Raw genomic sequence first — 25,220 nt, 5'->3', positions numbered from 1 at the left:
TAGATGTCCTAACCGACTTGCCAAAACTATAGTTTGTTAATTAACAAGAAATTTGTGGAGTGGTTGAAAAAGCAAGTTTTAATGAATCCAACCTAAGTGTATGTAAACTTGCGTGTGTGTATGCTTTTTTTTTTGACACGGTTGAAAATGCATCTCATGAGATGTCATCCTGTAAAATGTTAAATAAGTAAATACTTGTTATGCTCCAAGAAAGCCACCACCACACCCACATCCTCCCATAAAGAAATCAAACGACTCTGGCCACCACAACGACATCAAAAACACATTCTTGTCATATTTTTCACAGACCGTTGTTTTCTTCAGGAAATGTGGTCAAAACAGCAAGAATTGAATGCAGGTCAGAATCCTAAGTGGAGCCCTAGTTCTTTATGTGGTGCAACTCATTTTAACCAGAGCTCTGGTCACAAATAGTGCGCTATATGAGATAAGCTTTCATTTCGGACGCATCCTAGGTCTGGGTGTTGTGCAATAGGCTTTGCAGCGCACCCCCTCCTGAAACAGTGTGATCGTTGAAGGGGCCTGTTTTTTTGTGTGTTCTTTTTCAACCTTTATTTAACTAGGCAAGTCGGTTCAGAATACATACTTATTTACAATGACCGCCTACCCCGGCCAAACTCTAAACCGGACGACACTGGGCCAATTGTGCCCCGCCCTATGAGTCTCCCAATCACGGCCTGTTGTGATACAGCCTGGAATTGAACCAGGGTCTGTAATGACGCCTCTCGCACTGAGATGCAGTGCCTTAGACCGCTGCACATCTCGGGAGACCCAAGGGGCATGTGGTCCCATGGGGTGAAAAGCATGGTTGATAATCATTCATGCAATCTCTTTTTCTAATGGGCTGAATTCATCTGGTGTTCTGTTGCGTTATCTGGTGTTGTCCTTTAAAGGGGCAATCTACAGTTTGAACAATAACAAAGCGGACACCCCGCCACTGACTTGATAAACAGCTGAGGGATGGGGCTGGAGAAATATAACCACTCAAAGTCATGGACCGACCATCCATATGATATAAACATTAGAGGTTTAACCATGTTTTGAGCTGCACAGTGTTTTGTTTAAAATGCTTTTATTTGGGTTTTTGATGGTGTGACAGTTGAACTCCAAGCTCATGAAGCTTCTATGTTATTTTCTTCAAGAATCAATGGGTATTTACAGTGCATTCGGAAAGTATTCAGACCCCTTGACTTTTTACACATTTTGTTACGTTACAGCCTTATTCTAAAATTGATGAAATTGTTTTCCCCCATCAATCTACACACAATACCCCATGATGACAAAGCAAAAACAGGTTTTTAGATGGTTTTTTTTGCAAATGTATAAAAAGAACATCAAATTTACATAAGTATTCAGACACTTTACTCTGTACTTTGTTGAAGCACCTTTGGCAGCGTTTACATCCTTGAGTTGTCTTGGGTATGACGCTACAAGCTTGGCACACCTGTATTTGGGGAGTTTCTTCTCTGCAGATCCTCTCAAGCTCTGTCAGATTGGATGGGGAGTGTCGCTGCACAGCTATTTTTCAGGTCTCTCCAGAGATGTTTGATTGGGTTCAAGTTTGGGCTCTGGCTGGGCCACTCAAGGACATTCAGAAACTTGTCCCGAAGCCACTCCTGCGTTATCTAGGCTCTGTGCTTAGGGTCGTTGTTCTGTTGGAAGGTGAACCTTTGCCCCAGTCTGAGATCCTCAGAATTCTTGAGCAGGTTTTCATCAAAGAGCACTCTGTACTTTGCTCCGTTCATCTTTCCCTCTATCGTGACTAGTCTCCCAGTCCCTGCCGCTGAAAAACATAACCACAGCATGATGCTGCCACCAACATGCTTCACTGTAGGGATGGTGCCATGTTTCCTCCCGACGTGACGCTTGGTATTCAGTCCAAAGAGTTCAATCTTGGTTTCATCAGACCAGAGATTCAGAGACTCTTGTTTCTCATTCTCTGAGAGTCGTTTAGGTGCCTTTTGGCAAACTCCAAGCGGGCTGTCGTGCCTTTTTACTGAGGATTGGCTTCCGTCTGGCCACTCTACCATAAAAGCCTGATTGGTGGAGTGCTGCAGAGATGGTTGTCCTTCTGGAAGGTTCTCCCATCTCCACAGAGGAACTCTGGAGCTCTGTCAGAGTGACATTCGGGTTCTTGGGCCCCTCCATGACCAAGGCCCTTCTCCCCAATTGCTCAGTTTGTCCGGGCGGCCAGCTCTAGGAAGAGTCTTGGTGGTTCCAAACTTCTTCCATTTAAGAATGATGGAGGCCACTATGTTCTTGGGGACCTTCAATGCTGCAGACATTTTTTGCTACCCTTCCCTATATCTGTGCCTCAACACAGTCGTGTCTCAGAGCTCTACGGACAATTCTTTCAACCTCATGGCTTGGTTTTTGCTTTGACATGCACTGTCAACTGTGAGACCTAATATAGACAGGTGTGTGCCTTTCGAAATCATGTTCTGTCAATTGAATTGACCACAGGTGGACTCCAATCAAGTTGTAGAAACATCTCAAGGATGATCAATGGAAACAGGATGCACTTGAGCTCAATTTTGAAAGTGTCTGAATACTTATGTAATTAAGTTATTTGTTTTATTTAGACATTTGCAAACATATTTAAAACCTGTTCACTTCGTCATTATGGGCTATTGTTTGTAGATTGAGGACAACATTTATTTAATGTTTTAGAATAAGGCTGAAATGTAACAAAATGTGGAAAAAGTCAAGGGGTCTGAATAATTTCCGAATGCACTGTAGCATAAAGTTAAAGTTTAAAAAAAAGGAAAAAAAATGATGTTTTATGAACAAACTTCATTCTCTTCCACGGGTCTGACACAACCCAGCCCTTTATACTTCTTCTCTCACGGTTTCAGCCTGGAGGAACCTTTTATTAAGTTGTGCTTCCAAGTCAGTTTGTTGCTAAAAATCTAAAGAAAATACCCACACTGTTTTCCAAGTGGTGCTGCAATTCCACAGCCTCTGTCCCATGCCAATTGCCCCATCACATTTTCTGCATGGAGACCAGATGTGGATAGACATTTCTGATTGGTGCTAGAGTGTCAAGGATGGAGTGAGAATAACACCCCTGGCCTGTCCAGGTCTCCACTCTCAGAACAGGATAGTGGGACTTTCCTTTAGTTATAGATTGAGAGATAGTTGAAAAAGTAGCTACAACTTTGAAGAAATAGGAGACTGTACTCTACTTTCAGGTCCGTTTCCGTTTCTTCTAACAATCGCGGTACCCCCTCCTTTCTTGAGCTGTTGTGAAACTTCTCTTTTTCTGGAATGGATCTGTGAGGGCGATACCTGTGATGAAAGTTTAATCACGGTGCAGGGTAGAACTGTTTGCTTCGCTGTATGTTTTCCAGGAGGTCATAAGGTCACGCTATTATACTCTGAGAATGGGACATTTTCCTCCAGCAACAATGCTTGTACTGTATCTCCATGACTCCTAGGTATATTTTTGACCTTGAATGTATGTATTTATCAAAAAACACAATAATTGGTGGGGTGTTTGATTTCAATTGCGGGAAACAAGGATTTAATTTAATGTATCTTACAAACGTGTTATTAATCTCCTGGCCAAGGCAATGCGTCATATAAGGCACCAGACCAGACAATAATATTTAATGGTTAAAGAAAAATGCATTTTCCGATGCTTTTCACTTGGGCATTTTGTCCTAGTAGTGGGTCTGGGTAATATTATAGTTGCGTGGTACACTATGATGGGGGATGGGATTACCCCCATATCAAATTGTCATGATGGATAATGAAAAGCAATATCTTAAATGTAATCCATTTCCAAATGCTACAGTAGATGATGATGATTGATATAGTGAAACTGATCTCCTTTACCTGTTGTCACCCTGCCCCCCTCCCTTCTCAGAGTCCTGCGTTGGGCACATTAATCGGGGTGTACCTGCCCTGCCTGCAGAACATACTGGGGGTCATCCTGTTCCTGCGCCTCACCTGGATCGTGGGCACCGCTGGTATCATGGAGTCCCTGGCCATTGTGGTTATGACCTGTTCCTGTGTAAGTAATATAATTATTTATCCAAAGAGACCTAGTCACGCATGCATACATTTTATGTATGGGGGCCCTGGGAATTGAACCCACTATCCTGGCATTACAAGCGACATGCTCTACCAACTGAGCTACAGAGGACCATTACCTAACCAGAGACTGAAGACTATGTTAGGTTGAACGAAGACCGCAGTCCGCAGTCCTGCGGTGTGCAGATATAAATGGACGAATGTGGCATTTCGGCAACTTTTATATCGGAATGCTCCCACCTGATCTTGCCTCCTCTCGCCTGCCTTCCATATTTGAGGACATGTATTTCCATTGTTCAAGTGGTAACTCGACCATCTTGTCAATATAATAGATAATCTTTGGTGATACTATTTATTTCAAAAGCTCCCTTTGTACAACATGTTTGAAGGCTGTGGTCATTGATGTGAATACTAACAGTATGTATATTATAAACTGTGCAGACAGTGCCATCAGAATCTGCTAAATTACCAACCCATTATGAATTAGTGGGGTTGTGTTAGTGTGAGAAAGAGAGCGGGAGAAAGATTGAGAGGGAGTGAGTGATTTGGTCAGTCCTGGTCACTGATCCCCCTATATTTAGCTGTGAAGCTCGACTTAGAGCGACGTAGAGCTCCCGCTACTGATGACACCTGGCAGCTTGATATCTAATCTTCTCTGTCTTGTCTCGCCACAAGCCTCGCTGACACACAGGGGCCTGGCTATATTTATTAACCCAGCCCCCTCATACAATGGTTTCTCAAAGCCTTGGTGCGGCGGGAGAGAGAAAGGCTTAAGGCTAGGCTCAAGATTGAGCCCTTCCTGTCTTTGCGCTATCGGACGGAAGTACTCTCCTCCCCGCCCATCGGCTTAAGAGCTATGAACAATAGAAGCCACGCGACTCCCAGTGTGTTACCTAATGACTGTAATGGATTGAGCAGCTTTAGTGTGTGTGTGTGTGTGTCGAGTCTGTTGCTGTCTCTGTCATCGAAGAGCCACTGCTCGTCAAAATGTGTCGACATGATCACTAAATAATAGGCTTTACGAAGTAATAGTAGGCTTTAATTGTGATTGGCATACAGTTTAGCAGTGGTGTGAACCAATATTGTTTTGGACATGTGGAAGATAAGTTCACACAACTACGAATAAATGCATTCTGTACTCTCGTTGTAATAATGAAGTAATGGTTTCTAACTTTCTACATGGCTAAATGCAAAGTATGTCAGTAAAGAATTGAAAGAATAGCCTACAGGAGAGGTGAGCCAGTGTACAAAGCTCACCTATTCAATGCAATCAGAACTGCATAAAGAACCTTAATTTACTGAGTTTAAGGTTGTTGTGGAAAGGGTTCTACATGGAACCCAAAAGGGTTCTACCTGGATCCAAAAAGGGTTCTTCAAAGGGTTCTCCTATGGGGACAGCCGAAGACCCCTTTTTAGGTTGTTGATGGCACCTTTTTTTCTGAGTGTGTCGTTTGTGTCTTCAAAGATACACACATTCATCCTGTTCACTTCCACCTGACTAGACATACACTGGACAGCACTTTCCATTTCACTCATTCCACACAACAGACACCAATGTAGCCTTCTGTTGAATGCTGCTTCCATTCAAATGGATAAGCTGTTTTTAGGGGGTAAATTGCCAGCTAATTGGCTTTCCTCCAGTTCAGCACATGGCCTGAAAGAAAAGCAGGAAGCAGGGGACAGGGATTTATTTTGATCAATCATTGCCACCCGTGTCAGCTCAAGGGCAGGAGGAGTGTTACGTAACCACCAACCAGTTAGATACAAATATCCTTGAAACCCGTTAAACACTCCCGAAACAGACCAATTTCACGAAAACGGGGTTCATATCAATTACCCAGCCGCCCACGATTGTGTTCCCAAAGATTTATAAGCCATAGCTGAGACATTTAGCCACTAAATATAGGATAAGCTCCCGTTTGTATTATTTTTCTGTAGATTCCATGAGGTTTAGATTCAAAAATACTGCTCCTGCTGAACCTAATCTAATATTTAGAGATTTGTTTCGCTCTTTGCAGACAATGCTGACCGCCATATCAATGAGTGCCATTGCTACAAATGGTGTGGTTCCAGGTAGGTTTCCAACATGGATAATGGTACATTTCTACTTTTTCAAAATACAATTGAGCTGCCCTATATAATTCCCTTCACCTCAAGACATTACGTTGAATTTCAACTTCAAGTGAAGATTAAATCGATTAGCGAGTTGGGTTCCAGCACCAGAGGGAACAATATATACCACTACACTACACCCTAAAGTGAGTTCCCCAAAGGCTGTTGTTGTGACTGACTCTGTCCCCCGTTGTTGGTCTGTAGCTGGAGGCTCCTACTACATGATCTCCAGGTCCCTGGGGCCAGAGTTCGGCGGGGCCGTGGGGCTCTGCTTCTACCTGGGGACCACTTTCGCTGGCTCCATGTACATCCTCGGTACTATAGAGATTCTACTGGTGAGTATCCTTTGCAAAGATAACATAATTTTTGTGACCACCTGCTCTGAACCGATAACAACACTGCCAGATAAGACTGGTTTTTGAACGTGCAAAAATGGTGTACCTTTACTGAACTGAACTTCCCTGATGACACCCCATCTCCCTTCTCTTCCCAGACCTACATTGTGCCTAGCGCGGCCATCTTCAAGGCAGAGAAGAAGGAGGATGAGGCTGAGGCACTGCTCAACAACATGCGGGTGTACGGCACCTGCTGCCTCACCCTCATGTCCCTGGTGGTTTTCGTGGGTGTCAAGTACGTCAACAAGCTGGCCTTGGTCTTCCTGGCCTGTGTCATTCTCTCCATTCTGGCCATCTACGCCGGAGTCATCAAGACAGCCTTCGAACCGCCAGACTTCCCGTGAGTCTAAACTCACAGCCTTGTATAAAAATACAACCAGAAACATCTAGAAGAGATCACACACATTACTCTTACCTCGGATCATACGTCTCCTCAGAACGTCTAAGGTCTCTGTTTTTTTTGTTTGTCAAATGTAATATTTCAACGTTTCGTTCTATATCCTCCTCCCAGCATTTGCCTGTTGGGGAACCGCACGCTGCAGAACCACAACTTCGACCAGTGCTTGAAGACGATGGAGGTGGACAACGTGACGGTCACCACCAAGCTGTGGTCCCTGTTCTGTGACTCTCCAGACCTCAACGCCACCTGCAACGAGTACTTCACCCTAAACAACGTCACTGTGATCCAGGGCATCCCTGGCCTGACCAGCGGTGTCATCAGAGGTGACGGGCTACCTTTACAAAGATTGTTTTAGACGGTGGCTATCTGCTCTATTCATGAATTGGCATTTTGTTACGGCAGATTTCTCCTAATGCATGTCATGAGGTCTACAAAACTGATTTGGGATGAAATTATCCAACAAACTTTGATTGTGCGGTAAACTATACCTTAATGTAAAGCCTGTGCTTCCTCTGTCTTACGACCCCTATCCTAATGGAAACCCTGATTACGATCATTAGTTTATTTGTAAAGCATAATGCCGTATGTGCTCCTCTGACTACTTACTATATTGCCTTTTTTTTTTAAACATGTTTTTTTACCTTTTATTTAACTAGGCAAGTCAGTTAAGAACAAATTCTTATTTTCAATGACGGCCTTGGAACAGTGGGTTAACTGCCTGTTCAGGGGCAGAACGACAGATTTGAACCTTGTCAGCTCTGGGATTTGAACTTGCAACCTTTCAGTTACTAGTCCAACACTCTAACCACTAGGCTACCCTGCCGCCCCTTTTGAAGCGCTTAGGAAGATGTACAGGAAACGTGACCCATTCCTGAGATCCAACAGAGTGATGCTTGAAGAAAGTCTTGTCGAAGTGTTCCCTGGCTTATTTCCTGACAGGATCTTTTTTTATATGACAGATGGGACTGTCTTCAATTCAGTCAGCCCAGTATCATCTAGATCCATCATAGATTTATGCTGAATTGCAGGGTTACCACAGCCGCCAGAAGTTATAGTTTTGGGTTACCACAACGTCCAAGATGTTCAGGACATTCCAAATCTCTGACATTAATGTCCACTCCCCCATCATCGCTTCCAAAGTCCTCAAATTACCAAAGTTATGGAATTGGGCATGTGCTGGCAGGTGATTGATGAGTTCCATATGAACTCTGTGTTCTTCCTTCAGAGGATAGGGACTAGTGATCTTTCTTTCTCCCTTCCTCTCTCTCTCTTTTTCCCCTTCCTTCTCTTCTCCCTCCCTCTCTCTCTCTTAACCACCCTCCACCCCCCTCCATCTCCCCCATCCCTCTCCCACCGCTCCATCTCCCTCTGCTCCATCCCACTCCCTCTCCCACCTCTTTTCTCCCTATCTCCTAACCACCTTCCACCCCCTCCATCTCCCCATCCCTCTCCCACCTCTTTTCTCCCTATCTCCTAACCACCCTCCACCCCCTCCATCTCCCCCCATCCCTCTCCCACCGCTCCATCTCCCTCTGCTCCATCCCACTCCCTCTCCCACCTCTTTTCTCCCTATCTCCTAACCACCCCTCCTCCCCCTCATATAGATAACATCTGGGGTGACTACGGTCCTAACGGCATGCTGGTAGAGAATAAGCACCAGGCATCAGAGCCGGCTGCAGACACATCCCAGGACATCTACATGCCATACGTGGCCAACGACATCACCACCTTCTTCACCCTGCTGGTGGGGATCTACTTCCCCTCCGTCACTGGTACGTTCACATGGATATCCACTTGTCAGGGAAGCGCTGCTAAGGTACACAATGGTGGATCTTTGTAGGTGGAAGGTGCTCTTTGGGAAAGGGATTAAGACCAAGGCACATTCACTTGTTCAATTGGTTATTCACTTAACACTTTTTAGAATAACTTTCATTAATAAGTAGTAAGTAAGCATAAGTAAGCTATTTATAACTTTTTTTTAAATTTAAAAAATATATATTTTTACATGAACTGTTGTTGCCGTGTTGATGGTAGACAGTAACCCGACCTAGACCCACCAAAGTACAAGCTGCAGCACAGCTCTTACACAGCTCTTACTTTCTTACTTTAATGTTATAATACTTGCTTTCCCCTCTTCACAGGAATCATGGCTGGATCCAACAGGTCTGGTGATCTGAGGGATGCCCAGAAGTCCATCCCCATAGGAACCATCATGGCCATCGCCACCACCACCTTCATCTGTATCTTTAATGACAGCAACAACAGCCCAACCATACACGTGTCTAATAGGACACATTTAAGCATCTACCAAATTATTATAAAACATGACAAGTCAATGTGTTGTTATATGTAAACTGTAAAGCTAGGTTGTATTCATTTGGGCACTCCATAGCAAAACGGAGCAAAACATTTTGCAATGGTAATCACAATTGAGAATTCCTTGTTGGACAAGTCCAGGTAGTGTCTCCCTGCTATAATCTAATCCATGTGGTACTCAAATGAATGTGACCCTGGTTGGTTTTTCACCTATGGTCCTCTGGAGGCCAATTTCCTTAATTGCGTCACCCAGACATTTCCTCTGTCATACTGTTTGGCGCCTGCATTGAGGGAGTGGTGCTCAGAGACAAGTAAGTGCTGTTTCACTTTTCGCACCTGGTATGAAAGCAGCACAAATGTCTTGTTTATTTCTTGAGCCTCATCTGGATATTCAATCTTTGCCTGAATTATTGTAGTTACCTTAAAAACTCCTGTTTTCTTAAGTAGGAACAGACCATGGGTTAAGGTGTCTCCTAGTTAAGCGATAAGAAGCCCAAATAGTTTTTTTGGACATTGAAAAATTGGTTTGAAAACATCACAGTTTCCCCTTAAAAAAGCTATTTGTCTGTGACACATAGTAGCCCCTTGTTGCACATAGCACTGTCAGGTTAAGAGTTCAAGTTAATTACACTGGGCACACAATGGTCAAAGGGTTTCTGTCTCGCTGGCAAGGTATTTTCTACTTTCAGCAGCTTGGGTATGCATGTCTCCGTGTGTATGTGCGTATTGTCTGAGTAATTTTCTAATGAATGTGTGTGTGTGTGTGTGTGCCCGTCTGTCCTAGGTTTGGGGACTCGGTCAAAGGGAACCTGGTGATTGGCATCCTTGCTTGGCCTTCCCCCTGGGTGATTGTGATTGGCTCGTTCTTCTCCTGCTGTGGAGCAGGTCTGCAGAGTCTCACTGGAGCCCCCCGGCTGTTGCAGGCCATCGCACGAGATGGAATTGTGCCATTCCTACAGGTCAGAACACACACACACACTGTAGACACACACACAGCAACACACACACTAACTCTCTGGAATTTCCCTGTGTCCCAGGTGTTTGGTCATGGCAAAGCTAATGGAGAGCCCACCTGGGCCCTGCTGTTGACTGGTGGGATCTGTGAGATCGGCATCCTCATTGCCTCTCTGGACGCTGTCGCCCCCATCCTCTCCATGTGAGTACCCCCATTTACTATCATCTCCTCCCTCTTCTCTCCTGGTCTCAACCCCCTCTCCACTTGTCTGTCTGACTTTCTCCGCCCCTTTCTCACAACTATTTTTTCCCATCGACCTCTCTCCCTCCCTCTCTCTCTACCTTTTTCTTTCTTTCCCTTTTTCCTTCCATCCCTCCCTCTCACACTTGCTTTCCCATCTATTGTAGCCTAAAGGTAGTGTTGCGGAACTGGTCTCTGGAGGTTTACTGACAAATGGTAGTCGTGTGTAATCTTACCACTTCCTCATTGTGTATCTCTCTCTCACTCTCAGGTTCTTTTTGATGTGCTACCTGTTTGTCAACCTGGCCTGTGCCCTCCAGACACTGCTGCGCACCCCTAACTGGAGACCCCGCTTCAAGTTCTACCACTGGTAAACGGGAGCCCCTCTCTCTCTCTATATATGGTGCTGCTGGCTGTTCGAATGCCCTCTCAAATTAGCTTCACGGTTTTCTCCTGCTTTCTCAAGTACTATAGCAGTCTCTGTTAGCCTAGCAGCAAATCTCCTTACTCTACCTGAGAATGTTGTAATTGAGCTGAGTGGCAGACCCCCCCGGAGAACACATTCTCTTTCTCTCTCTCTTGCTCTCTCTCTCTCTCTCACTCACTCACTCTCTCTCTCTCTCTCTCTCTCTCTGAGATGCTGAAACATTGGACCAACACTTTATACGTTGCATTTTATAATTTTGTTAACTTCTTTGCAATTCGCCTCATTCATGGGGCACCCGCGCTCCTGCCATTCTGGTGGTCGCTCACGTGCCGTTTTCCTCACACAGCTCACCGCCCTTCTCCTGACCGGCGACACTAGCTGCCAGTCGGAAGCAAGATGCTTTTTTGTAGCTATTAAGAAGTAAAATGCCTAATAAAAACATGTCCCAAGAACTCTGCTCATTACTACTCAAATTACAAAATCATCAGTACTGACTTACCACTCGTGTATGTAGTAAATAAGTAGTGAAACAGCATATTATTGAGTAGAACTTGGCCAGGTCGCAGTTGTAAATGAGAACTTGTTCTCTACTATCCTACCTGGTTAAATAAAGATCAAATAAAAAAATACTAAGTTCATTTTTTTTCATGAGTTTGTGCTGATATACTGGCACCTGGTGGCGACTAGAAGCAATTGCATAATATGAACTATTACGAATTGATGGTCCTTTAAAATAATTATTACTACTTGTAAAGTTCTTGAAAGTCCTTGAATTTGACTTGCCACTGCCTCCACCCCTACTCGACAGCATAAAACTCATTACCCTAAACTGGCCAAGTATTCAAGGTCCACCCTTCAGCTCGTGTAAGCTTGTATAGTGAATGCACACACACACACACCTGTATGGCGTGTCCAGCAATAAATGGATCTGTACTAAAACAGAGAAAGGTATTTGCTGTCTGGGATTAAGGTTTCACAGTAACAGTAAATATATACCACAGTAAAGCCCAATTGTGAGCTGCTGAGCTATTCCATGGAACGAGCTCAGTTGTTTGCAGTGCTATGGTGCATTCCGATTTCTATGGGCACATTAACCAATCAATCAATTTTATTTATAAAGCCCTTTTTACATCAGCTGATGCCACAAAGTGCTGTCCAGGAACCCAGCCTAAAATCCCAAACAGCAAGCAATGCAGATTTAAAAGCACGGTGGCTAGGAACAACTCCCTAGAAAGGGAAAGTCAGGAACCTAGGAAGAAACCTAGAGAGGAACCAGACTCTGAGGGGTGGCCAGTCCTCTTCTGGCTGTGCACAGACAGACAGACAGACAGACAGACAGACAGACAGACAGACAGACAGACAGACAGACAGACAGACAGACAGACAGACAGACAGAGAGAGAGACACAGACAGACAGACAGACAGACAGACAGACAGACAGACAGACAGACAGACAGACAGACAGACAGACAGACAGACAGACAGACAGACAGACAGACAGACAGACAGACAGACAGACAGACAGACAAACAACGGGTCAGGGTTCCATATCCGCAGGCAGAACAGTTGAAACTGAAGCAGCAGCACGACCAGGTGGACTGGGGACAGCAAGGAGTCATCAGGCCAGGTAGTCCTGAGGCATGGTCCTAGGGCTCAGGTCCTCTGGAAGGGGAGGGAGAGAGAGGGAATTAGACGTAGCATACTTAAATTCACAAAGGACACTGGATAAGACCGGGTAATTAGACCAGATATAACAGACCCTAGCCCCCGACACATAAACTATTGTAGCATAGATACTGGAGGCTGAGACAGGACGGGTTGGGAGACACTAAGGCCCCGTCCAATGATACCCCCGAATAGTGCCAGCCAGGCAGGATATAACCTCACCCACTTTACCAAAGCACAACCCCCACACCACTAGAGGGATATCCGCAAACCACCAACTTACTACCCTGAGACAAGGCTGACTATAGCCCATGAAGATCTCCCCCAAGGCACGGACCCGAGGGGCCGCCAACCTGGACAAGAAGATCACATTAGTGACTCAACCCACCTAGGGACGGCATGGATTGACATGTGCTATCTTGTTTTGAACCGAGTACCCTGCAGAGTATCTGAATTAATATGATAGGTTTGATTACTTAAGGAATCAGCTTGTCATTTTTGGGCTGTCAAAATGTACTCCTATATGACTGACTGTGACCTCCATGCTCTCGTCCGTCTCTCGTCCTCCACAGGGCTCTGTCTTTCCTGGGCGCCAGTCTGTGTCTCTCCCTGATGTTCATCTCCTCCTGGTACTATGCCCTGGTGGCCATGCTGATCGCTGGCTGCATCTACAAGTACATTGAATACAGAGGGTAAGAGTTACCAGATTCCACAGTAGCATGGTACATTGGTTCCCTTATCACAAACAGGACGCAGGTTAGATTGTGTTTCTGAGTCCTCCTTTTTCTTGTTCTCTCAATCTCCAGGGCGGAGAAGGAGTGGGGTGATGGTATAAATGGTCTGTCTCTCAATGCCGCCCGCTACGCCCTCATTCGCCTGGAGGAGGCGCCGCCCCACACCAAGAACTGGAGGTGTGTGTGTGTGTGTGTGTGTGTGTGTGTGTGTGTGGGATTAGGTTTATGTGCAAATACGTTTGTTTGTGCCATCATTAATGCCGCATTTCTGAACAACCAGCAATGACCAACTTTGTTGCTGAACAACCAGCAATAACCAACTTTGTTGCTGAACAACCAGCAATAACCAACTTTTGGGGCTGAACATCCAGCAATAACCAACTTTGTTGCTGAACATCCAGCAATAACCAACTTTGTTGCTGAACAACCAGCAATAACCAACTTTGTGCTGAACAACCAGCAATAACCAACTTTGTGTCTGAACAACCAGCAATAACCAACTTTGTGTCTGAACACCCAGCAATAACCAACTTTGTGGCTGAACATCCAGCAATAACCAACTTTGTGGCTGAACATCCAGCAATAACCAACTTTGTGGCTGAACAACCAGCAATAACCAACTTTGTGGCTGAACAACCAGCAATAACCAACTTTGTGGCTGAACAACCAGCAATAACCAACTTTGTGGCTGAACAACCAGCAATAACCAACTTTGTGGCTGAACATCCAGCAATAACCAACTTTGTGGCTGAACAACCAGCAATAACCAACTTTGTGGCTGAACAACCAGCAATAACCAACTTTGGGGCTGAACAACCAGCAATAACCAACTTTGTGGCTGAACATCCAGCAATAACCAACTTTGTGGCTGAACAACCAGCAATAACCAACTTTGTGGCTGAACAACCAGCAATAACCAACTTTGTGGCTGAACAACCAGCAATAACCAACTTTGTGGCTGAACAACCAGCAATAACCAACTTTTGGGGCTGAACAACCAGCAATAACCAACTTTGTTGCTGAACAACCAGCAATAACCAACTTTGGGGCTGAACAACCAGCAATAACCAACTTTGGGGCTGAACAACCAGCAATAACCAACTTTGGGGCTGAACAACCAGCAATAACCAACTTTGGGGCTGAACAACCAGCAATAACCAACTTTGGGGCTGAACAACCAGCAATAACCAACTTTGGGGCTGAACAACCAGCAATAACCAACTTTGGGGCTGAACAACCAGCAATAACCAACTTTGGGGCTGAACAACCAGCAATAACCAACTTTTGGGGCTGAACAACCAGCAATAACCAACTTTTGGGGCTGAACATCCAGCAATAACCAACTTTTGGGGCTGAACATCCAGCAATAACCAACTTTTGGGGCTGAACATCCAGCAATAACCAACTTTTGGGGCTGAACATCCAGCAATAACCAACTTTTGGGGCTGAACATCCAGCAATAACCAACTTTTGGGGCTGAACATCCAGCAATAACCAACTTTTGGGGCTGAACATCCAGCAATAACCAACTTTTGGGGCTGAACATCCAGCAATAACCAACTTTTGGGGCTGAACATCCAGCAATAACCAACTTTTGGGGCTGAACATCCAGCAATAACCAACTTTGTGGCTGAACATCCAGCAATAACCAACTTTGTGGCTGAACATCCAGCAATAACCAACTTTGGGGCTGAACAACCAACAATAACCAACTTTGGGGCTGAACAACCAGCAATAACCAACTTTGGGGCTTTCTCAACAGTATAATTTTATGCTGGAGAACATAGTGAATTGGTACCATTTGTCATCTGAGTAATCCAGAGAAAGAGTTACTATTTGATGAATCGCTGAACCTTCTATGTAATCTCACTGTAAAAAAAGATACCAGTAAGCCTAAGCATAGCAGCCCCAGGACTGTGCCTGTCCAAAAAGTGGAGCATTTACATCAGGAAAGAATGAGGTCAGTCTTTGGTCCTCTCCCTCATGCACCTGGCATCACCCACAGTCCCATTTCCAGGGAAAGCCCTAATCTACAGCATCAAAATCAATATTTCTCCCTGTGCCATCTGGCCTGATGAGAATGGCAGGCTACCAAGTACTTACTCCCATACATCGCCCACGCTCGGCTCGCGACGCGCCCCTAAGCCTCTTTACACAGTAACTGGCAATGTGCCACCAGCCTTCGACAGCAGGACCAATACTGGAGCCGTTAGGAATCCTCCATGTCTGACAAGTAGTATGGAGCTGCGGCTCAGTGGATTGTTTCTTCATTCTATGTAATGTATTCTCAGGGAATTTGGTGATGTTTATATTCCCCTGTTCAGAGAAATTAGTAATTGAAGTTGTTCGATGTATGTCCCATCCTGCATCCTGATATTACCAGGTTCTGACCACTAGATGGTGCTGTTCCTGGTGATTTTATTTGTATGGGTTGGTGTCCATAAACTTCTTACAAGGTAAGAAAACCAAGAGTTGGAACCGATTCAGGGAACAGCTGGAAAATAGCTAAATTAATTGAGGAACGAACCCGAACTGAAATCGAAAGTGATCTATACTGTTTTGGAACAGAACCATTATTTTAAAAGCATGGGAACCGGTTAATAACATTCTTTGATGTGGAGCATACCTAGCTAATGTTTTCTCTGGTCCAACATTAAACCAACTCGGAAGTTCAACGATATTCAAAGTTACTCCACAGAAGCCGCTCCTCCGTGTATAATTCCGTGGGCCTAATTCAGATAATGCATGTCATAACAAGGTGCCCAGCTCTTCAAGGCAATCTTCCTCCATCCTGTCTCGCCTCACCCTCAAATTTTCAGTTGCATCTTGCACCCTACACTGTGATTATCAGCACTGTGTGTGTGTGTTTGTCTTTCATTATGACTAACCCATGCTGTTACGGCAAAATACAATTTGCTCTTAATTACTTTCCTATACAGATGAAATCGCTTACCCACTCCACAGCACTGATTGGTGAAGTAATTTAATGTTGAGAATCACCCAACAGCACCATCTAGTGGTCAGAACCTGGTAATACCAGGATGTAGGATGGGACATAAACCTAACAACTTCAATGACTAATTACTCTGAACAGGGGAAAAGAAAAATCACCAAATTCACTGAGAAAACATTACATAGAATGAAGAAACAATACTCTGAGCCGCATCTCCATTCTACTTGTCAGACATAGAAACATGATACTGAAAACTGGGTGGGATTGGCATGGGGGGTCCGTGGGTGGGATTGGCGTGAGGTGTGGGGGGTCCGTGGGTGGCTTTTGACCGTTTTGTTGGATTCCTCATATCTTACACATCGTTAGAAAAAAGTTTGGTCCAAATCGGATGTTAGGTACTATATTTATTTAATATTATATGAATCCTAGAAATTAAAATGGCCAACTTGGGTGCAATCAATTAGGTCAAATTATATTTCAACAAAATAATGTTGCAGGAATGCTAATCTTATCTGTGTCTAACTACATAAATGATTTCATAACAATCTGAGATGCTGGGTGTCATGGCTTGCTGAGATGACATGGAACAACCCATTACTTAATCCAATCAGCTGCAGCCATCAGGAATCCCATCAATAGATGTGTTTAAAAGTTCACCTTTAGCCGTGCAGGCTTATGGCAATCCCATTTTGAACTCAAATATCTGGACAAATGTCACTGCAATGTTCCCAGGTGTTAATACAGATAGCTAGACAATAATCTGAAATGCAATGCCCTTTATCATATCATCATCAAAGCAATGTGTTGGACCAGTATGGGTCTTGGTCAGCCTTGTATAATACAATCCAGTATGACTTGTCTGATGTTTCACCGCACCTGTCTTCCCGGGTCGTAGGCCCCAGATGCTGCTGCTATTGAACCTGGATTCTGACCACGCCGTGAAACACCCACGCCTGCTCTCCTTCTGCACCCAGCTCAAAGCAGGCAAAGGCCTGACTATCGTGGGCTCCGTGCTGGAGGGCACTTACATGACCAAGGAGGCCGAGGTCAAGAAGGCCGAGCAGGTACTGTAGTCATGGGCTCAGCTCATACACCGTGGATGCGTCTCAACAGTCGTAAGTTAGATGTGTCTGATGTGTCCTATGTGTCTGAGCGAGACCTGTTAAGAGAACCAACCAGAGAGGTTTAGTGGCTGTTGACATTTCCAGTCTTATTCCACTGGCAGAGACTGCCTGCCTTCTACTGGTAGACATTAATTACCAGGTTGAGTCCATTCCGATTGTGTCAAGTCAGTCTGGCTGTGGTAACTAGTGGAAACCTTTTCTCACTCTTCGTGACTTTCTCCAACAGAACATCAAGTCGTCGATGACGACAGAGCGTACCAAGGGCTTCTGCCACGTGGTGGCATCGTCCAACCTGCGTGATGGTTTCTCCCACCTCATCCAGACAGCAGGCCTTGGGGGCATGAAACACAACACGGTCCTCATGGCCTGGCCCGGCACCTGGAAACAGTCCAACGACCCCGTATCCTGGAAGAACTTCATAGGTGAGTCAGTGTGACCCACTTGGATTTGAGACCACACCAAAACGGTCTTAACATTAATTAGCTCAGGACGTTTACTTGTCATGTGAGCATAACCCCTATCACATGGTACTAAACCCCATGCAATACCATTACTGAGATGGCGTGCATTCGCTAATTTAACAGCATTTCTCTCTGTTCCCTCCACAGAGACTGTGCGTGAGACCACAGCGGCCCATCAAGCCTTGCTTGTGGCCAAGAACGTGGACAGCTTCCCCACCAACGCGGACCGCTTGGGCCAGGGCACCATAGACGTGTGGTGGGTTGTCCATGATGGAGGACTGCTCATGCTACTGCCCTTCCTCCTTCGCCAGCACAAGGTATCTATAGTGGCGCCATTCAGTCTGTTGTGGTGGAATATTACAAACACGCATGCACCACCAAACGCGCTAACATATGCACACACTTAGTTATTAACACACACAAATAGGGGCACGTATCATTATACACCCATACCCTAGGCTAGGGATGACTTGTGTTCACACTCCCCCTCTCTCTCTCTTGCTATCTCTTCCTGTCTCCCCACGCATCTCAGGTCTGGAGGAAGTGTAAGATGCGTATCTTCACGGTGGCTAATATGGATGACAACAGTATTCAGATGAAGAAGGACCTGCAGATGTTCCTCTACCACCTCCGTCTGGACGCAGAGGTGGAGGTGGTGGAGATGGTGAGCTTACCTGTAGACCTCTGGTGCACTGACATCTCCCTATTGACCGATAGCTTGAGATGACGAAACCTGAGGTGTAGCTCAATCAAGTCAAGCACTCTTAAATGTCTCTCATATTTGTCAGTTTCTTTTGATATCCTTCGATTTTAAAAGGAAGAAACTGTCGTACTCTGAAGATCTTGGAAGTGCCTCAAACACTTTAAAACTAATACAATGTTTCATTCAATAGAACTTCATCAAGGGTCTCCCGAGGGGCGCAGCGGTCTAATGCACTGCATCTCAGTGCTTGAGGTGTCACTACAGACCCGGGTTAGATCCCAGGCTGTGTCACAGGCGGCTGTGACTGGGAGACTCATGAGGCGGCGCACAATTGGCCCAGCGTCGTCCGGGATTAGGGGAGGGTTAGGCCGGCCAGGATTTCCTTGTCCCAATGCGCTCTAGCTGACTTCGGTCACCAGCTGGCTGGTGTTTCCGCCGCCACGTTGGTGCGGCTGGCTTCCGGGTTAAGCGAGCGGTGTGTCAAAAAGCAGTGCCGACTTGGCAGGCATGTTTCGGAGGATGCATGGCTCTTGACCTTGGCCTCTCCCTAGTCCGTAGGGGAGTTGCAGTGATGGGAGAAGACTGTAACTACCAATTGGGGAGAAAAAGGGGTAAAAAATAAAATAGTTTCATTAGGGTTTTGGTAAATATAAAAAATGTGTGATGTTTAGTTTACCCTTTGGATAATGTGTGTGTCTGTGAGTACAGCACGACAGCGACATCTCAGCCTTCACCTATGAGAAGACCCTGGTGATGGAGCAGCGCTCTCAGATGCTGAAACAGATGCAGCTGTCACGGACGGAGAGGGAGAGAGAGGTAACACCGCCCCCTGTCTGCAGGGCACACTCATTACAACAGTGCAGCAATCGCCCTTCAACATTGTGCCCCAAATGGCACCCTATTCCCTTCATAGTACACCACATTTGAACAGGGCCTATAGGCTCTGGGCAAAAGTAGTGCGCTAAATGTGGAATGGGGTGCCATTTGGGATGCACTCCAAGTCAATATGGGAATTAAGCGAGTATTGATATAATCTGTTATTGTTTTGCAACACCTGTATCAGAAAATGAATGGTATTTTTCTTTAGAACCTTATCTTGTAGTGTTTTAAATGCAATGCGATTGTTTCAGGTCTTTCTTGAGTGCACTTACTTTAAGTTGGTCTGTAAAGAGAAAAGTGTCATGGGAATGTGATTTAGTTTGTCAGTGCTTTGGGTCACATTGAACAGCCATGGATGTACCCTGACCTCACTTGGTTGGAAAGCTCTGATATTACCTGATATTACATTAGGGAGGTCTTATAAGCATACAGTACATAGATAGGACATACAGTACATAGATAGGACATACAGTACATAGATAGGACATACAGTCCCTTCAGAACGTATTCACAACCTTTGACTTTTTCCACATTTTGTTGTGTTACAGCCTGAATTTAAAATATATATATATATATATATTTTATCTCTGGCCTGCACAAAATACCCCATAATGTCTAAGTGAAATTATGTTTTTTGAAATGATTTCACATGAATTCAAATGAAAATCTGAAATGTCTTAAGTAAATAAGTATTCAACCCCTTTGTTATGGCAAGCCAGAATAAATTCAGGAGTAAAAATGCACATAACAAACCACATAATAAGTTGCACGGACTGTGTGCAATAATAGTGTTTAACATGATTTTGGAATGACTACCTCATCTCTGTACCCCACACATACAAGTATCTGTAAGGTCCCTCAGTCGAGGTGTGATTTTCAAGCACAGATTCAATCACAAAGATCAGGTAGGTTTTCCAATGCTTTGCAAAGAAGGGCACCTATTGGTAGATGGGTTAAAAAAAAACAGACATTGAATATCCCTTTGAGCATGATGTTATTAATTACACTTTGGATGGTGTATCAATATACCCAGTTACTACAAAGATACAGGCATCCTTCCTAACTCAGTTGCCGGAGAGGAAGGAAACTGCTCAGGGATTTCTACATGAGGCCAATGATGATTTAAAATAATTTGAGTTTAATGGCTGTGATAAGAGAGAACTGAGGATGGATCAACAACATTGTAGTTGCTCCACAATAATAATCTATATGACAGAGTGAAAAGAAGGAATCCTGTACATAATAAAAATATTCCAAAACGTGCATCCTGTTTTGCAACAAGGCACTAAAGTACAACTGCAAAAATTGTGACAAAGCAATTCACGTTTTTTTGTCTTATAATGTGTTATGTTTGGGGCAAATCCAATACAGCACATGACTGAGTACCACTACCCATATTTTCACGCGTAGTGGTGGCTGCATGGGTACGCTTGTAATCATTAAGGACCGGGGAGTTTTTCAGGATAAAAAAACTAAACGGAATGGCGCTAAGCACAGGCAAAATCATAGAGGAAAACCTGGTCCAGTCTGCTTTCCACTTGACACTGGGAGATGAATTCACCTTTCACCAGAACAATAACCTTAAACACAAGGCCGCATCTACACTGGAGTTGCTTACCAAGAAGACTGTGAATGTTCCTGAGTGGCCAGGTTAGTTTGTAAATCTATTTGAAAATATATGGCAAGACCTGAAAATGGTTATTTAGCAATGATCAACAACCAATTTGACAGAGCTTGAAGAATTTTGAAAATAATAATGGGCAAATGTTGCACAATCCAGGTGTGGAAAGCTCTTAAAGGCTTACCCAGAAAGACTCACAGCTGTAATCGCTGCCAAAGGTGCGTCTACAATGTATTGAATCAGGGGTATGAATACTTATTATTTCATTTTCAAAAAAATTGCTACAAATGATAAAAACATGTTTTCACTTTATCATTGTGGGGTTTTGTATGTAGATGGATGAGAAAGCAAATCAATTTAATCCATTTTGAATTCAGGCTGTAACACAACAAACTGTGGAATAAGTCAAGGGGTATGAATACTAGCTGAAGTCACTGTATTGTTTTAAACATTTGTCATTTTAGTCATTTAGCAGACACTCTTATCCAGAGTGACTTACGTGAGCAATCAGGGTTAAATACCTTGCTCAAGGGCACTTTTTTTCAACTAGTCGGCTCAGGGATTTCGAACCAGCAACCTTTCGGAAACTAGCCCAACACTCTACCTGCCACCCCTGTATGTTATTGGTTTGTGTGTATCAGGGCTATCCTAGCCCACCTTGGCCTAGTGTTCGTTGTATGACCTTTGGCCCCCTCTCCTGTCTGGCTGCGTATGCGGTACGGGGCAACACGGCCCTCAGATTCAGAGTATCACTGACTCGTCACGTAGCTCCATCAGGAGGAATAACCAAACCGGAGCCGCGGGCTCAGAATCTGGCCCCAGTCGAGAGCTGGAGGACACACAGGAGGACGAGGTAGCCAACACCCACCATCTGTACCCCCAATGCCCCTGTGACTGCAGCCCCTCGCCCCCACTGAGACTACCATTACACCCCAGTCACCAACCCTCAGAGACCACACTTACACAGCCACATCCACAGCTGCTAACAGTCCGGGACCTAAAGTAAGTTAAAGCCCAGTCAAAATGTCCAGTTAAAGTCATCCCCGGATAGACCCTCTATGGTAGATGGTGACCGTGGCTGTGTAACTGTGCAGGTTACTCACCGTAGTGGCATAATGGACGTCATGGACTCACCTCATTCCGCATGCGTGCACTGTGGTGTAATCCTCCTTTTTGTCCATCTCTCCTTTCTCCTCTCATCCCTCATCCCTCTCCACCTGGTTAATTCTCTGTGGACGTCACCATTACTCCATCTCACTGTGTTGTAGCTCCAGACAGTACTTTGTGCCTCACTCCTTATTAAAGGGATATTGGCCTGTTTTTGATTTGATTGTGTTAGTCAGTCATAAATGCTTTTACAAAGTTTGTTGATTGTCTTAGTGGTGGTGTTGTTGCTACCAGGCAAGGTTATTATAGTAACTGAAACTAAAACTAATTAGGAAAAAACTATTCAGTAAACTGAAATAAAATCATTAAAAACCTGTTCGGAAAAACTACAACTATACTGAAACTGTTATCTTTAACTCTAAAACTAACTAAATAAAATAAAAAACATAATGAATTATGTTCATTAATTAATTCATTTTCAACTTTAGGCAAAAATCTAATGTGGTGTTCAATAGGGTTTTCATGCTTTTTGAGGGTTTTCAAGCTACTGAATCTGGATGGTAAATGTGGCCGGGAGATGTCGATATTTCTAATAGGCCTAGCTTGTGCCTCACTATCACTAGCTCTCGCCAGCTATAAGGGAAAGAATTGGCTAGATAGCTAGCTTGATTATGTTTACATGTCCTACTAAAAAGCATTAAATTGGTGTAAACATGGGCGAGAGAGAGTTTTCTTCCACCATACTATTTGAACCAGTCTGTGCTGTTATTTGAAAATCCAAGTCACATTGAGATTGACTTTATAATTTAAACCTAACTAATGACCTGACCCATCAACTTAAGTATTACTGCCCCTCATTTGCAAGAAGTGACATCCTAAAAAACACACAAGTAACTATACAACACCAATGGCCCCTAGCGTCCCTTGCATGCTTTCTGTCTCTAAAACTAAATCATATAAAAAAAGAAATATAAATATTTGTACTTAACCTAAGTAAAAATGAGTAAATCTAAACAGAATTTTCCCAAAAATTGAAAAAATGAATAGAAATAAAAACAAATATAAAAACACAACTATAATAACCTACCTGGTTTGTGCAACTCTATGGTTTCTAGCCTGTAGTCTCTCTCTCTCTCTCTCTCTTTTCTTCTCTCTTGCTCTCTCTATCACTCTCTCATCATCTCCCTCTCCTTCAGGCCCAGCTGATCCATGACAGAAACACGGCGTCTCACGCCGCACTTAACGACAAGGCCGACGCTGGCCCTGACCGGGTCCACATGACCTGGACCAAGGATAAGTTCCTCACCGAGCGCAACCGCAATCGTGCCGAGGCCAGCATGGGCGTGCGCGACATCTTCAACATGAAACCGTAAGTCAGGTGCTACGTATGAACCCTCTTATCCTTAAACCTTCCAGAGCCAAAATGGAGGAGCCAAGTGGACAGTTGCTCACACTGCAGGAGTCCCAGAGCCTGCCGGTTTGAAATGGTTACATGGCCTGCATGGTGTGTGTTCAGGCTGCGTTGGCATGTTCCATGTTGACCTGTTTGACTGTGTGTGTGTGTGTGGACACATCCAGTGCATGGCCCCACCACGCAGACCACATGCATTGTCTGAACTAATGATCATCATGTCTTTGTGTCTCAGAACCCACCATCTCAAAAAGGCAGATATAACCACTAGTACATTACATAGCCCAAAATTGTAACAAGCCCAAATATGATTTGGATACTATAAAGACAATAATAGTTCATAGATAATTCACTTCCAAATCAAAGTTTGTCTGATGTTTTTGCACTTCTTGACTACTTTTGAGTAATGAAAACATCTGACTTTGACCATCCCTTTAAACTGAGGGAAGTGTTTAACTGTGGGGTGGTTGTTATGTGCAACAGTAGACATGCAAGGGGTTTCTGTAAAACATCTAAGTCGGTTTCTGTTGTTTTGTCTCGTTTTCCTCCTTCTAGAGAGTGGGAGAGTCTGTAAGTCACATTTCTCTTTGCCATAGTGCCTTAGGCTGTGTGTGTGAATGTCTGTGGACAGTAGTCCTTTTCTGTCTCCTCGATATTGTTGACCTCCCAGCCACTGGGACTATGTGTGTGTGTGTGTGTGTGTGTGTGTGTGTGTGTGCATGCAAGTGTGTTTGTTTGTTTGTGTGTGCGTACCTGTGTGATGGGAGGGTACACATGTCATGTTATGTAGCATGTGCAATCAAAATTGCGCTTTCCATACAGACCTTAGCCGTGTGAACAATATTGCTTTATTTTCCATGCATCTGTTCTGTATAGGAATAGAACCAAAGAATTAAGAATATCAGTGATCAGTGGTATCAATTTCAATTGGTCATTGCAATCAACATGATATTGTCCTTAAATCTCAACTGGGTGGAAAGCGTATGTTTTTTTGGAAGTGCCTCGTTGTATTTGTGATGTGGCGATTTCTGCTTCAAACCATTTGCATATCATGCTCTGCATTTTTGGTGTTGCTGTGCACTCTAACTCAAGAAGGGCTATCAATATTACACCCAATATCACATTGAACTGGTCAATTGAATATTGGAATACTGTGTATACAACGCAGTGCGAGGAACCAGGTAGTTTGACTCCTGGATGCTAATTGGCTATATCAGACAATATACCACAGGTATGATGCAAAACTACTTGTTTACTGTTCTTTTTATGTTGGTAACTGGTTTAGAATAGCAACAAGGCACCTCGGGGTTGTGTGGTATATGGCCAATATATCACTGCTAAAGGCTGTATCCAGGCACTCCACCTCAGGCCTTATTGCTTAGTTATACAATGGAATATTTCATACCCACAGGCTTGCCCACTGTATTTGTCAGTATACCAGGTCTACAATAGTTTATCCTCTCTACTGCCACTGCCTCTGTTTGACGTGTGACGCTGCTTTGACTGCCCATCCTGAGCCTTAATTCAGAGTGACATAACTCCCAGGGCTTCACTATCATAACCACCAGCTGACCTGCTTCATGTTCTCATCTGTGTGCTAAAGGCTGCCAATCTGACAATAGCACTGTAATTGTTCATTTAAAAAAACATGATCAGGAAGTGTT

General features: G+C 44.3%; 1 protein-coding gene across 6 annotated transcripts in view; it reads left to right on the top strand.

Moving 5' to 3' along the window:
- slc12a7b (solute carrier family 12 member 7b) overlaps positions 1–25,220 on the top strand; it is a 72,871-nt gene that overhangs the window by 42,307 nt on the left and 5,344 nt on the right. For 3 of the 6 annotated variants that reach the window (XM_024392764.2, XM_024392766.2, XM_024392767.2), the window contains exons 4-24: positions 3,887–4,033; positions 6,072–6,126; positions 6,370–6,500; positions 6,659–6,900; positions 7,072–7,283; positions 8,565–8,732; positions 9,102–9,200; positions 9,530–9,587; positions 10,061–10,235; positions 10,314–10,432; positions 10,743–10,841; positions 13,136–13,255; positions 13,370–13,474; positions 17,146–17,314; positions 17,601–17,796; positions 17,983–18,152; positions 18,368–18,499; positions 19,247–19,354; positions 21,778–21,891; positions 23,342–23,514; positions 24,112–24,126. In XM_024392764.2, the coding sequence (XP_024248532.1) occupies positions 3,887–4,033; positions 6,072–6,126; positions 6,370–6,500; positions 6,659–6,900; positions 7,072–7,283; positions 8,565–8,732; positions 9,102–9,200; positions 9,530–9,587; positions 10,061–10,235; positions 10,314–10,432; positions 10,743–10,841; positions 13,136–13,255; positions 13,370–13,474; positions 17,146–17,314; positions 17,601–17,796; positions 17,983–18,152; positions 18,368–18,499; positions 19,247–19,354; positions 21,778–21,891; positions 23,342–23,514; positions 24,112–24,126 (2,807 nt within the window). The remainder of the gene's footprint in view (positions 1–3,886; positions 4,034–6,071; positions 6,127–6,369; positions 6,501–6,658; positions 6,901–7,071; positions 7,284–8,564; positions 8,733–9,101; positions 9,201–9,529; positions 9,588–10,060; positions 10,236–10,313; positions 10,433–10,742; positions 10,842–13,135; positions 13,256–13,369; positions 13,475–17,145; positions 17,315–17,600; positions 17,797–17,982; positions 18,153–18,367; positions 18,500–19,246; positions 19,355–21,777; positions 21,892–23,341; positions 23,515–24,111; positions 24,127–25,220) is intronic. The other 3 variants (XM_024392765.2, XM_024392768.2, XM_024392769.2) reach the window with 3 other exon arrangements.

Source organism: Oncorhynchus tshawytscha, linkage group LG29 (assembly GCF_018296145.1).
Source record: "Oncorhynchus tshawytscha isolate Ot180627B linkage group LG29, Otsh_v2.0, whole genome shotgun sequence".
Taxonomy (NCBI): Eukaryota; Metazoa; Chordata; class Actinopteri; order Salmoniformes; family Salmonidae; genus Oncorhynchus; species Oncorhynchus tshawytscha.
The sequence above is the reverse complement of the archived record's forward strand: the minus strand, read 5'-3'. Positions and strand labels throughout refer to the sequence as shown.